This window comes from Cetorhinus maximus, chromosome 14, assembly GCF_964194155.1.
Source record: "Cetorhinus maximus chromosome 14, sCetMax3.hap1.1, whole genome shotgun sequence".
Classification (NCBI taxonomy): Eukaryota; Metazoa; Chordata; class Chondrichthyes; order Lamniformes; family Cetorhinidae; genus Cetorhinus; species Cetorhinus maximus.
In genome coordinates, this window is record NC_135892.1 from 25,890,966 (window position 1) to 25,906,511 (window position 15,546).

Consider the following 15,546-nt stretch of genomic DNA (forward strand, 5'->3'; position numbering starts at 1 on the left):
AACCTGATGAAGCTACAACACAGTGCCAATTGCGTGCCAAACAGCATAAGCAGCAAGTGACAAACAGAGCTAAGCTCTGCAGCCCTGCCACACCCAGTCATGAATGCTAGTGGAAAATTAAACAACTCACTGGAGGAGGAAGCTCCCCAAATATCCCCATCCTCAATGATGGAGGAGCCCACCATATCAGGGCAAAAGGAAGGGCTGAAGCATTTGCAGCAATCTTCAGCCAGAAGAGCCAAGTGGAAGATCTATCTCAGCCTCTCCCAGAGGTCTTGGGCATCACAGATGCCAGTCTTCAGTCAATTCAATTCACCCCACGTGATATCAAGAAACAGCTGAAGGCACTGGATGCAGCAGAGGCTATGGGCTCTGACAACACTCTGACAATCGTACAGAAGACCTGCTCCAGAACTTGCCACATCCTTACCCAAGTTGTTCCAGTACAGTTACAACACTGGCATCTCCATGGCAATGTGGAAAATTGCCCAGATATGTCCTGTACCTAAAAAACAGGACTAATCCAACCTGGTCAGTTACCGGCCTATCATTTATCTCTTGATCATCAATAAAGTCATGGAAGGGATCATCAACAGTGCTATCAAGCGGCACTTGCTTAGCAATAACCTGCTCACTGACACTCAGTTTGGGTTCTGCCAGGGTCACTCAGCTCCTGACCTCATTACAGCCTTGGTTCAAACATGGACAAAAGAGCTGAACTCCAGAGGTGAGCTGGGAGTGATTGCCCTCGAATCATGGCAGCATTTGACTGGGTATAGCATCAAGGAGCCCTAGCAAAACTGGAGTCAATAAGAATCAGGGGGAAAACTCCCTGCTGGTTGGAGTCATACCTAGCACAAAGGAAGATGGTTGTGGTTGTTGGAGGTCAATCATCTCAGTTCCAGGACATCATTGCAGCAGTTGCTCAGGATAGTATCCTAGGCTCAACCATCTTCAGCTGCTTCATCAATGACCTTCCTTTCATCATAAGGTCAGAAGTGGGGATGTTCGCTGATGATTGCACAATGTTCAGCACCATTTGCGACTCCTCAGATACTGAAGCAGTCCATGTCCAATTGCAGCAAGATCGGGAAAATATCGAGGCTTGGGCTGACAAGTGGCAAGTAACATTTACGCCACACAAGTGTAAGGAAATTACCATCTCCAACAAGAGAGAATCTAACCATCACCCCTCTAAATGCAACGGCATTACCATCACTGAATCCTTTACTATCAACAGCCTGGGAGTTACCATTGACCAGAAACTAAACTGGACTAGCCATATCAATACTGTGGCTGCAAGAGCAGTTCAGAGGCTAGGAATCCTGCGGCAAGTAACTCACCTCCTGACTCCCCAAAGCTTGTCCACCATCTACAAGGCACAAGTCAGGAGTGTGATGGAATACTCTCCACTTGCCAGGATGAGTGCAGCTCCAACAACATTCAAGAAACTTGACACCATCCAGGACAAAGCAGCCCACTTGATTGGTACCCCTTCCATAAACATTCAGTCCCCTCCACCACCAAAGCACAGTAGCAGCAGTGTGTGCCATCTACAAGATGCACTGCAGAAACTCACCAAGGCTCCTTAGGTAGCACCTTCCAAACCCACAACCGCTACCATCTAGAAAGACAAGGGCAGCAGACCACCACCTGGAAGCTTCCCTCCAAACCACCCACCATCCTGACTTGAAAATATATTGCCATTCCTTCACTGTCGCTGAGTCAAAATCCTGCTCTCTGCACTACACCACAGAGACTGCAGCAGTTCAAGAAGGCAGCTCACTTCTTAAGGGCAATTAAGGATAGGTAATTAATGCTGGCCTAGCCAGCGATGCCCACATCCCGTAAATGAATTTTAAAAATGCAGTTGTGCAGTGTTGCCACCAAACACCATAAATATACAACTCTTCACACAACTTTAACAAGTGAACATTCGAATCGCTATCATACCAAACCTTCATTTTTCTGTTTTCAGGGAATGGAATTTGTCAAGCACAAAATGTTGAGAGGCAAATTTAGCGAATGGAAGAACTAACAGGTACGGTTACAAACAAAAGCAGCACTCACAAGGTTAAACACAGAAAGGGCTGATCTCTAAAACAAATAAGAACCTTTGCCTGTGGCTAATTATGTTCCCAAATATAAAAAGACAGAGGAATGTACAAGCAATTATACTGAGTTCTGTGCAGTACCAGCTTTCTTTGCCACTTCTGAACTATAAGGAATACAAAAGAAAGATATTAAATCTTTAGACAAATAATTGTTCTAATATATTTCAGAAAAATAAAGTAAAATGCAGAGATAAATCCCTTGTAATGAAATACACAGCATGCATTTGGTTAATGTTCAACATGGATAACCTTGAATATTTGCAGATTCAACAGAGCTGAAAAAAAAAGATTTTTTTTAAAAAAAAGTGTTTTGCCACAGGCAGAATTAGAAGGTGGGTGACCAATGGGCTATTTTGATATAACACTGCAAAGCAAATCGTACTGAGAAATGCAAGTGTAAATGCCTGTTGAGAGCACAAGAACTCAATGTACTGTGTGGATGGCTGCAGGAAGGGTTTGAAGCCAAAGGCAGTGACTAACAAAGAGCCCCACCTTTCTCTGAGTCAGCTCGTGCACTGGCCTGTATCCCACAAGCACCGGCAGGTACTGAGGGGCAGGGTAGAGATAGAGCAATTTGAGTTAGATCTGCATTCTTTGGAACTGGCTGAAATAACTACTGGGAGTGGCTTTGCTATTTTTAAAGGGTATAAACTTCATAGTACAAAAAAAATCAAAAGCTTATACAATGCAATTCAATCCAGGATAACTAGACATTGGATAAAATCAGAGTCCTTATGGAAATAACATCGCTATTTAAAGACAAAGAGATGTAATTGTGGCTTAGCAAATTGAAGCAATGCACTGCTTTTCAGGGGTTAGGTTTCAGACAATTTCAGATTCCATCTGATTCTGAAAGTGTCTGGTCATCGCAAGTGATTATGTGGGTCCCCACTCTAATGCCCACACACCAACCTCTCCGAGTTAGTCTGCAGTATCATGTATGACTTTGCAACCAATCATGCTCGACATTTTATGAGCTGAGATTAAGCACCACCATCATCGCTCATATCTGATGCTCCATTTACTTTACATAGGAACTGGAGGAGGCCATTCAGCCCCTTCAGCCTGCTCAACATTTCTGTCAAATCATGGCTGATCTGTAGCTCAACTCCATTTACCTATTTAGCTCCATATCCCTCAATAGCCTTATCCAAAAAAATCCACTGATCTTAGTCTTGAAAGTTTCAATTGACCCCCAGCATCCACAACCATTTGAGGGACAGAGGTTCAGATTTCCAGATTTTCTATCCTTTCGAAGACACTATTGGCAAACCTGCTGTAGGAGATAATTCTGTAAATAGAACAGAAGTAATTATGACTTTGGGCGATATTGTAAAATGACTGATATCAACCTGTTAAACTTCTCTCCTGATTTTATTTATGGTGACTTCAATGGAAATGAAAAATGGGAGAGATGTTTCATGGGTGGCTGAATTGATAACCATTTTAGACTATCACTCCAAGTTAAAATGAGCCCCACTGACACCAGTGCTGTCAGAGGTACCAGACACCAGTTGAGTGGTGTTTTTGTTTGGTGCCTCTGCCCTCTGGTGGCATGTAGGCAACATCTGCCATTTTGGGTCTGACAGCAGGCTGGTATGTCCTCTCCATGCACCAGAACAGTTTTAGCATTGTTGGCCCATACGCGCTCTCCCCCAATATCAGGGAAGGTTCCAGCCAGATGGCAAAATTTGCAGACCTGTCTTTAGTACCAATTGGGAAAGAATGAACTCAGCACATGGACCCATGGCTACTGATACAGAACGTGCAAAATAAATACAGCAGGATTGGCAGCAAGGCAATCGGTAAATCAGACAGAGTTGCCACAGCTGACCTTGACTGTGCAACACAAGATGATTGCAAATGTCCTGATTTTGGGCTGTGAATCCATCATACTTGGCAGGCTTGTAATTTAAGGAAGAAAAACCCTCACTTATATAATGCTTTCATTACTTCAGAAAGTCCCAAAGTGTTTTACAGCCAATGAAGTACTTTTGAAGTGTCATCACTAATGTGATGTAGGAAATGTGGAAGCCAATTTGCACACTGAGATAATGACCAGATAACCTGATTTAGTGCTTTTGGTTGAGGGATAATTATTACCAGGAGTCCAGGAAGAACTACTTGCTCTTTTTTGATGGAGGCAGGGGTCATTGAATATTTTAAGGCGGAGATAGATAGATTCAAAGGTTATTGGGGGTAGATGGGAATGTGGAATTCGAAACATAAACAGATCAGCCATGATCTTATTAAATAGTGGAGCAGGCTCAAGCGGCTGAATAGCTTACTTCTGCTCCTAATTCGTATGTTCGTATGTATGAAACTGTGCCATGTTCTTTAACACCCACTTGAGAGTGCAGATGGGACATTGGTTTGACATCTCATCCAACAGTGCAGCACCTCTTCTGTATTGTACTGGAGTGCCAGCCTGAATTATGTGCTCAAGTATCTGAGTGAGACTTGAACCCACAACTTTCTGACATAGCGGCATGAAGGCTACCAACTAAGTCACAAGAGGCTCTGTGGCAGGAAAGCAGCCTGCCTTTGTTTTGGTATTTCTCTGTGAATGTATGAAGAAGAATGCTAACTCAACATTGGAGAAAATTGCCAGTATAAATCGGTGCCCAACACTCCATGGTGGACAAATCACTGAAATGTGAAGTCTTGTGCAAAGAGTATTAAAAAAAAAACTGCAACTCTGCAAGTGAAGAGTCAGCTTTTGGCTCTTTGAAGGAATCACCTTCTTTGTAAGACAGATAAGCACAGACTGTGATTAGCTGACGACACCTACATCTTAGTAATGATTGTGGTTCCATGAGGCTCCTGTAAGGTGGTTCTGCATTCCTAACTTTTGACTCATTTTGGCTTGTGTTTGGGAGCTGGGCCCAAACCCTGCATATTAATTATAAAGAAAGGGAGCATGCGTTATTTGACAAAACAGTTCTTCCAATACTTGCACTTTATAATCCAAAATAAGTTTTTTTAATGAAAATCCAGGAAATTAAAGTGAATTTTCGTGCTGGCACAAGCCTGATTTCACAATTAAACCCTTGGTCTCATTGTACACTTTTTCTTTTTACATCTTAGCTGTCTTTTACCAGTTTAATCTCAGATGTGGCTCAGTGGGAGCACTCTCACCCCTGGGTCAAAAGGTTGTGGTTTTAAGCCCCACTCCAGGGACTTTGGCACAAAATCTAGACTGACACTCCAACACAGTACCTAGGGAATGCTGCCATATTTCCTACATTACAACATTGACTACACTGTAAAATGAGTTGGAACATCCTGAGGTTGTGAAAGGTGCTATAAATAAATACAGGTATTACCTTGCTTTTTAAAAATGACCTCTCTGGTGCAGATCTTCAACACTTTAAGAATAAAAAACCAACTCCACATATAAATGATTTTCCGAAAGTGGAAAGAAACAACCTATAGCTGGCTTGACCTGAAACAAAACTGCTGCTCACAGAGGTGGGCGAGCATGTGCTTGAAAATATCGTTCACCATCAGCTTCCCCATAACCCTCACCAAAAGGGCTGTGAAAAGGAGGGAAAGTGGGCTCCAACGTGCCCACAGATGCTGAATCGGGCAATCTCTGACTCCTCCAGCTATTTGCCAAGACCCATGTCATTACCAGGATAAAAACGATACTGAGGCTTCTGCAACTGCTGCTACTTCCAGCCCAACACCAGCCTAATCTGACCCAACAAGTCATACCCACACACACACATCAGCACAACCCAGAGCCCCCGCCACCTCACCAACAAGTAAAACAAAGGCTGCCAAAAGCCCTCCACTGCTCTCCTTGTTTTTCATGGTTTCCTATCTCTGTTACCTCCTCCAAGTCTACAACTCTTCCCCTGAATTCTCCATTCCTCTGACTTTGGCCTTATGATGTATCCCTGCCTCCCTTCACTCCATCATTGGCAGTCATACCGTAAACTGCTTAGGACCCATGATCATAGGAACACAGGAAATAGGAGCCGGAGTAGGCCATGTGGCCCTTGGAGCCTGCTCCGTCACTCAACTAGATCATGGTTGATCTTCTACCTCAACACCATTTTCCTGCACTATCGCCAGATCCCTTGATATCTATAATACCTCGAAATCTATTGATCTCTGTCTTGAAAATACTCAATAACGAGGCCTCCACAGCCCTTTGGGATAGAGAATTCACCCTCTGAGTGAAGAAATTCCTCCTCATCTCAGTCCTAAATAGCCTCCCTCTTATTCTGAAACTGTGTGCCCAGGTTCCAGGCCACCCCAGCCAGGGAGACATCCTTTCTGGATCTACCCTGTCAATCCCTGTAAGAATTTTGTTTGTTTCAATGACATCACCTCTCACTCTTCTAAACTCCAGAGAATATAGGCCCAGTCTCCTCAGTCTCTCCTCATTGGGCAATCACTACATCCCAGGAATCAGTCTGGTGAACCTTCATTACACTCCCTCTATGGCAAGCATATCCCTCCTTGAGGAGATAAAACTATACACAGTATAGTTCACCAATGCTCTATACTCCTGTACACAAATTCTCTTGCAATATAGGGCCGACACACCGTTTGCCTTTCTAATTGCTCGCTGTACCAGTATGTTAGCTTTCAGTGACTTATGAACAAGGACACCCAGGTTCCTTTGGACATCAACACTTCCCAATCTCTCACCTTTGTGAAATAATTTGCATTTCTATTCTTCTACCAAAGTAGATAACTTCACATTTTTCCATATTATATTCCATTTGCCATGTTCTTGCCCACTCACTTAGCCTGTCTAAATCCCCTTGAAGCCTCTTTGCATCCTCCTCACAACTCACATTCCCACTTAGTTTTGTCATCAGCAAATTTGGAAATATTACATTTGGTCCCATATCAAAATCATTGATATAGAATGCGAACAGCTGGGAGTCGAGCACTGATCCTTGTGGTACCCCACAAATCACAACCTGGCAACCTGAGGATAACATTGGATATTATTTGCGTGTCTGAAATTGAAGATGGTTGATGAGAAGAAACCAGTTCCCAAGAAGGAAGCCAAGAAAGCCTTAAGGAAACCAGCAGCAAAGGGTGGGAAGAAGCAGCGAAGGTCGAGGAAAGAGAGTTACTCCATCTATACCTACAAAGTGATGAAGCAGGTTCACCCAGACATCGGCATCTCCTCCAAGGCCATGAGCATCATGAACTCGTTCGTGAACGATATTTTCGAGCGCATCGCGGGTGAGGCTTCCCACCTGGCCCATTGCAACAAGCGCAGCACCATCAGCTCCTGGGAGATCCAGACTGTCGTGCGCCTGCTGCTGCCCGGGGAACTGGCCAAGCATGCCGTATTGGAAGTGACAAAGGCAGTGACCAAGCACACCAGCTCCAAGTAAAGCTCCAGGATGGACTGAAAACACATACGCAGACTCTCTGTCAGAATCACAGGTGCAGGAGGTCATTTGGCCCATCGTGTCTGCACTGGTTCTCTGAGCATTTTAACTTAGTGCCAATCTCCTGCCTTTTCCCCGTAACCCTACACATTGCTTCTATTTAAATAATAATCCAATGCCCTCTTGAATGCCTGAATTGAACCTGCCTCCACCACACTTCCACGCAGTGCATTCCAAATCCTAACTACTCGCCGTGTGAAAAAGTTTTAAACTCATCTTACATTTGCTTCTTTTGCAAAACACTTCAAAACTGTGCCCTCTGGTTCTCGATCCGTTTACGAGCGGGGTCAGTTTCTCCCTATCTACTCTGTCGAGGCCCCTCATGATTTTGAAAACTTGTATCAAGTCTCCTCTTAGCCTTCTCCTCTCCAAAGAAAACATTCCCAACTTCTACCATCTTTCCTCATAACTGAAATGTCTCATCCCTGGAACCATTTTCGTAAACCCCTTCTGCACTCTCTCCAATGCATTCACGTCTTTCCTATAGTGTGGCGCCCAGAACTGTACATAATACTCCAGCTGAGGTCTAACCAATGTCTTATATAAGTTCATCATACCTACCTGCTCTTATACTCCCTATGCCCCTATTAATGAAGCCTAGATGCTTTAGAAACAACTCTCTCTACCTGTCCTGCCACCTTTAATGACCTATGTACATATACAGCCAGGTCTCTTTACTCCTGCGTACCGTTTAGGAGTAGTACTCTTTATCTTATACGGTCTCTCCATGTTCTTTGTATCAAAGTCTATCACCTCACACTTCTCTGCATTGAAATTCATCTGCCACCTATCTGCCCACATCACCAATGTGTCAATGTCCTTTTGAAGTTCTACAATGTCCTCCTCACAGTTTATAATTCTCCCAATTTTTGTGTTGTCCGCAAACTTTGAAATTGTCCCCTGCACACCAAGATCTAGATTATTTACATATGTCAGGAAAATCAAGGGTCCCAATATCGACCCTGGGGAATTCCACTACAAACCTTCCTCCATCCTGAAAAATACCCATTAACCATTACTCTGTTTCTTATCCCTCAACTAATTTTGTATCCACATTGTAACTATCCCTTTTATTACATGACTTATAACTTTCTCACAAGTCTGTTGTGTGGCACTATATTGGACGCCTTTTGGAAGTCCAAATACACCACGCCAAAAACCTTGCCCTCATCAAAAATCTCTGTTACCACTTCAAAAAACCACTGCAAGTTAATTACACACGATTTTCCTTTAACAAATCCATGCTGACTCTTCCGAATCAATCCACATTTTTCCACGTGACTATTAATTCTATCCTGAATAACTGTTCCTAGAAGTTTCCCCACCACCGAAGTTAAACTGACTGGTCTGTAATTGCAGGGAAGATCTTTACAACTGTTTTTTGAACAAGGGTGTAATGTTTGCAATTCTCCAGTCCTCTGGCACCTCCCCTGAATCCAGGGAACATTGAAAGGTTATTGCCAGTGCCTCTGCAATTTCCACTCTCATTTCCTTCAATATTCTTGGATGCAGTGCCCGCTGGTATGCTTGAGGTCTTATGCGACTGATGGGCGCTAAAGGGGGCGCACCATCCACTCCAGGAACGTTATTTTAATTTGATATGTTTCCTTTGTCGTATTTGTTTTGTTCCAATAATGCAAAAGTGCCCCTTGATAATTTGTTTATTTCATTGATAAAGAGACACTTATTGACACTGGTGGCGGATTATTTCTAATGTCTCAGTTCGTGAAAAAAATCTAAAACTAAATAAGGATTGGCTTCTGGTCTTCTCCTACACCAACTGGCTGTAAGATTTTAACAAACAATACTTCATTGGCTGGTCGCGGGCATGGCTGTCCTCTCTTCATGAAGGCCAGCTCGTGTTCGGAAGACACAACCAAGGAGGATCCCTTGGACTGCAACCTTCCTTAGAAGCTGAATGTAGGCAAGCTAAATTATCCCCTCCAATATCTACTTGTTGCCTGAAACAAAATTATTTGAAAAGTAACAGCTACTACACAGGTTGAAAACAGCTATCAACAAACCAATTCCCTGGAAGACTGATTTACTAAAAAAAGTCCTAGAAACAATGGGACGAATCTTCCAAGGAGGTTGTGTCATAAATACACAATAAATGAGAGTTGTGGAGGAAGTGAGAGACCCTGTAGTGAATGTCCACAGATCCTTGAAGGCAGCAGGACAGGCTGATAAGATGGTTAAGGAGGCATATGGAATCCTTCCCTTAATTAGCCGCGGCATAGAAGGTAAGAGTAGGGAGGTTATGTTGGAACTATATAAAACATTAGTTAGGCCACAACTGGAGTAGTGTGTGCAGATCTGGTCACCTCATTACAGAAAGGGTATAATTGCACTACAGAGGGTAACAGAGGAGATTTACAAGGATGTTGCAAGGACTGAAAAATTACAGCTATGATGAATGATTTGATAGGCTGGGGTTGTTCTTGGAACAGAGGAGGCTGAAGGGACATTTGATTGAGATGTACTAAATTGTGAGGGGCCTGGATAGAGTGGATGGGGAGGGCTTATTTACCTTAGCAGAGAGGTCAGGGACTAGGGGGTCATAGATTTAAAGTGATTGGTAGAAGGATTAGAGGGGAGATGAGGGAAAACTTTTTCACCAGAGAGTGGTAGGGGTCTGAACTCACTGCCTAGAAAGGGTGGTAGAGGATGAAAACCTCATTTAAAAGGTGACTGGATATGCACCTCAATTGCCATAATCTGCAGGGCTACAGACCAAATACTGGAAAGTGGGATTAGGCTGGGTGGCTTGTTTTATCGGCTGGCCCAGACACAATGGGCCAAATGGCCTCTTACTGTGCTGTTAACTTTCTGTGATTTTACATTTAAATAGCTTTTCACTGTGGTAATGGGTGTGAGTGAGATAAGTGGGTAGAGTGGCAGCAGGGTGAGGTCAGTAAGGTGGTAGTTGGCAGTTGGGTAGGGTGGTGCGGTTGGGTCAGGACAGAAGTTGGAGGGTCGGTTGGGGGAGTTGATGGCAGTCGGAGGATTGGGTGGGAGAATCAGAGGATCAGGGAGGGAGGGGAGTGGGAGGGCCAGGGGGGTTGGAGAGTAGTCGGAGGGTTGGGGGTCGAAGGATGGAGTAGAAGGGTCGGAGGGAGTCAGAGGGCCGAGGCGGGAGTCAGACGGTCAGTGGGGGTGGGGGGGGGGGGGTTAGAGTCGGAGGGTTGGGGAGGTCGGTGAGTTGTGGGGTCAGAGGGTTGGTGGTGGTCAGAGGGCCGGCGTTGTCAGAGGGCTGAGGGGGGAGTCTTGGGGTGGAAGGGGAGTCGGAGGGGCAAGGGGCAGTCGGAGGGGCAGGGAGTAGTCGGAGGGGCGGGGGCTAGCTGGAGGGGCGAGGGTGGGGGGTGTCAGAGGGTCGCGGGTTGGCAGAGGGTCAGGGGAGGCTTGGAGGGTCGAGCGCGATGTTGGGGGCTGAAGGGGAGTCGGAGGGGCAGTGGGGAGCCGGAGGGGCAGTGGGGAGTCAGAGGGGTGGATTGGAGTCAGAGGGGTGGATTGGAGTCAGAGGGGCGGGGGGGGAGTTGGAGGAAGAGGTAGGAGTCAGAGGGAGGGTCGGGGGAGTCGAAGAGTTGGGGACGGTGAAATTGGAGGGCCAGGTGCTGAGCTGGAGAGCCTGGGGTGAGGGAGTCGGAGGGCCAGGGGGGAATCAGAGGGTCGGCGGGGAGTCGGAGGGTTGTTGGGGGAGATAGAGGGTTGGGGGGGGAGATAGAGGGTTGGGGGGGGAGATAGAGGGTTGGGGGGGGAGATAGAGGATTGGGGGGGGAGATAGAGGGTTGGGGGGGGAGATAGAGGGTTGGGGGGGAGATAGAGGGTTGGGGGGGAGATAGAGGGTTGGGGGGGAGATAGAGGGTTGGGGGGGAGATAGAGGGTTGGGGGGGAGATAGAGGGTTGGTGGGGAGATAGAGGGTTGGTGGGGGGAGATAGAGGGTTGGGGGGGGGGAGATAGAGGGTTGGGGGGGGAGATAGAGGGTTGGGGGGGGAGATAGAGAGTTTGGGGGGGGAGATAGAGGGTTGGGGGGGGAGATAGAGAGTTTGGGGGGGGAGATAGAGGGTTGGGGGGGGAGTCAGAGGGTCAGGGGGGGAGTCAGAGGGTCGGGGGGGGAATCAGAGGGTTGGGGGGTGGGATCAGAGGGTTGGGGGGGAGTCAGAGGGTCGGCGGGGAGTCAGAGGGTTGGGGGGGAATCAGAGATTTGTGGGGGAGTCAGAGGATCGGCGGGGAGTCAGAGGGTTGGGGGGGAGTTGGAGGGTTGGGGGGGAGTTGGAGGGTTGGGGGGGAATCAGGGGGTTGGCGGGGAGTCAGAGGGTTGGGGGGGAGATAGAGGGTTGGGGGGGGAGATAGAGGGTTGGGGGGGGAGATAGAGGGTTGGGGGGGAATCAGGGGGTTGGTGAGGAGTCAGAGGGTCGGGGGGAGTCAGAGGGTCAGCGGGGAGTCAGAGGGTTGGGAGGGAGTCAGAGGGTTGGGGGGGGAGATAGAGGGTTGGGGGGGGAGTCAGAGGGTTGGGGGGGAGTCAGAGGGTCGACGAGGAGTCAGAGGGTTGGGGGGGAGTCAGAGAGTTGGGGGGAGTCAGAGGTTCGGGGGGAGTCAGAGGGTCCGTGGGGGAGTCAGAGGGTTGTGGGGGAGTCAGAGGGTCAGCGGGGAGTCAGAGGGTTGGGGGGGAGTCAGAGGGTCGAGGGGGAGTCAGAGGGTTGGGGGGGAGTCAGAGGGTCGAGGGGGAGTCAGAGGGTTGGGGGGGAGTCAGAGGGTCAGCGGGGAGTCAGAGGGTCAGCGGGGAGTCAGAGGGTCGAGGGGGAGTCAGAGGGTTGGGGGGGAGTCAGAGGGTCAGCGGGGAGTCAGAGGGTTGGGGGGGAGTCAGAGGGTTGGGGGGGAGTCAGAGGGTCGGCGGGGAGTCAGAGGGTTGTGGGGGAGTCAGACGGTCAGCGGGGAGTCAGAGGGTCAGGGGAGGGGAGTCAGAGGGTTGGGGGGGAATCAGAGGGTCGGCGGGGAGTCAGAGGGTTGGGGGGGAGTCAGAGGGTTGGGGGGGGAGTCAGAGGGGAGTCCGGGGTGGGTCTGTGGGGAGTCAGGGATGTCAGTTATATCGTTACCTAGGAAATGTTAGACAGGAAAAAACCATGTCTAACTCCTTTAAATTTTTAAAAAGAGAAATGAAATGTGGTGTTAATGGTCTTCACTTTTGCAGTTACCTCAAGTACGGCAATGATCAAACTCAACATTGACATGCATATTGAGGGATAGGAAACGAAGGCAGATACAGTTAAGATTCGGATCTGTCATGATCCAACTGTATTGCAGAGCTTGATGGACTGAATGGTCTACACTCGTTCTTATGTTCCATGTAAAGGGGGTCTGAGCAACCTCCTTATTATTCATCACGTTTGCTGCACAGACAATAAAGACCTCGCAGGCAGCAGCGTTTGCCATGAGCACATTTTTTGCCTTATGAAGGAAATATGTAAGTTACCTCAACCTCTGGTGGTGGATGTTCAAAGGTTAACCGGGCTAGAGAAAAGGAGTGGACAGGTACTAATGCTGGATCTTCAACATGTGCCCATTGCTTATTATCATATTAATCCAAAAGTAGACATGGAGAAGACTCATTTATTAGCACCATCTCACCCTACCAGAGTGATCTGGACCAGAACTCTTTCACCAGTACTATCTCACCCAACCCAGTCTAGTGTCCACTGACCACAAGCACCTAACCTTACCAAGGCAATCCAGGTCAGTTCCATTTGTATCATACCTCATCTTACCAAAGTGATCTAGGCCAAGACCCATTCATTATCCTACCTCACCCTACCAAAGTTAACTAGACCAGGTTCCATCCATGGTAGCATCTCACTCGACTAAAATGATCCAGACCAGCAACCGTTCACCAGTAGTACCTCACTTTACAAAAGTGAACTAGACCAGGACCTGTTCACCATTAATAGCTCACCTACCAAAGTGATCCAGGCCAGATTCTGGTCACCATTAATACTTCACCCTACCAAACTGATCCAATTAGGTTCCATTTTCCAATAGAATTCACCCCACCAAAGTGATCTAGATCAGAGCCCATTCACAGCAAGCCCTCATCCTACCAAGTGCTCTAAACAAAGACTCATTCACAATAGCACCTTATTCTTCTGATCTGTTTCAGACTTGGACCCACTTACCAGTAGCCCCTCATCCGAATGTGATTCAGACCAGGAATTCGCAGTAGTACCTAAATCAACCAAAGTGACCCAATCCAGGATCCATTCACCGGGGTGAAATTAGTATTACAATTGCAATATAGCCACCCTGTTCCAAATATTACCTCATCGAAACTCTGGATTTAGTGGAGGCCATCCAGCCCTAGTTACTCAGAAATTACAATTAACACTGTGTTTGCCCAGTTGTTTGCTGTACAGTAATGCCACTTAGTTTGCTTGTTAGAATTTCACAGACCTGGTGACTCTGTTCTCAACAGTGATTTCTCATTAGTGGAGCAGAAACTGTAAGTAGAGCAGTGTTGTCGAATATATTAGCCACTATAAATATGTGGATAATTGGGAAGCGAGATGTGGTTAGGTGAATTTCTGATTAAAAATAAAAACTAAGTAATAGACGTATTGTTGGTTATTCTGTATGCATGTGAACTTTAACTTTTTCTGCATTATGGAAAATGATAAGATGAAAAGCAGGGTGTGCGAATGTTTTTGATCATTGTGAGTTCTTTACAGTCTTGGTTACTGAAAGGTGGCAGGTGTTTGATCAGTAAATAAACACACATGAAGTGCATTTACCTGTGCTGTGTCAGTGTAAGCAAGGCCTTTTCTGCTAAAATGAGTGCAAAATAGCTAAAGTGGTGTTGCTGTAGCCATACCTGTGGTGACTGAATGATTTCTACTGGACATGACAGAAACGTATCATGTCCAGTAGGGCCTATTCAAACTGAATGGCCACACCTAGACAAGTCTGGATTTCAAGCATTTAAGCAACTTTACGCACCCTTTCCAGGGCTGATGGCTGTTAGAAGGGGACGCCGATCAATTATCTTCTGCTGTTTCGCTTGTTGACAACTGATCTCCATTTCCTTCTTCTCCAGCACCTTGCAGGATGGGTAAAAGAGACCAACAGTTTGGGTCCCCTGATCCTCTTTATTAGATTCCAGCCTGAACATTGGTAATGGGATGGTCAAAGGTTGCCAGGTTGCAGAAGTGTGTTGATCTGTAGCCTTGAGGGCAAAAAAAATAAAGAGGGTGAGATGTTGATTGGAACAGCCAATTCTTTAGGAGCTTGTAACCATGAGGGAGAAATTACAATTAACCATGTTACAGTACAACCTTTAACATGTTCATCTCAGATTCCTCTCCATACTATTTTAAGAATAGATAACATGAATAGAAAAAAGAACTTACATTTATACAGCACCTTTCATTAAGATTACAATTTGCTTTATAGCCAATTGGGTACTTTTGCAGTGTAGTCACTGTTGTAATCCAGGAAAGGCAACATTCAATTTACACACAGCAAGGCTCCACAAACCAACCTGAAAGTGACTAGGTAATCTATTCTTTAGTGATGTTGGCTGAGTGACAGGACACTAAAGAGAACACACTGCTCTTCTTTGAATAGTGTTTTTGGGATCTTTTATGTTCAAACAAGAGGGCAGACTGGGCCTCGGATTAATATCTCAGCCAAAAGACAACACTTCACAGTACTGCACCTCTTTAGTAGTTTGTGTTCAATTCTTTGAAATGGTATTTGAGCTCACAACCTTCTGACTCAGAGGCAGGAGTGAACCAAGGCTGACACCTAACATAGTCTCTGCAAAACTAACAAAACTACACTGCTTCAGTGCTACAAATTATAACCATTCTTACTGCACCAATCTTGCTGATCAGTCAACTTAATCACAAAATTAACTTTAAAAGGGAAATGGATTAATTAATAATGTTAGACTTTGACTGTATCACTATACAGACAATTACAACGCTATATAAAACATACGGAAGGATTGATCTGATAA

At 46.1% G+C, this 15,546-nt stretch overlaps 1 protein-coding gene across 3 annotated transcripts in view; it reads right to left on the reverse strand.

Moving 5' to 3' along the window:
• dzank1 (double zinc ribbon and ankyrin repeat domains 1) overlaps positions 1-15,546 on the reverse strand; it is a 132,762-nt gene that overhangs the window by 53,884 nt on the left and 63,332 nt on the right. For all 3 annotated transcript variants that reach the window (XM_078556713.1, XM_078556712.1, XM_078556714.1), the window contains exon 13: positions 14,526-14,751. In XM_078556713.1, coding sequence (XP_078412839.1) covers positions 14,526-14,751 — 226 coding nt within the window. The remainder of the gene's footprint in view (positions 1-14,525; positions 14,752-15,546) is intronic.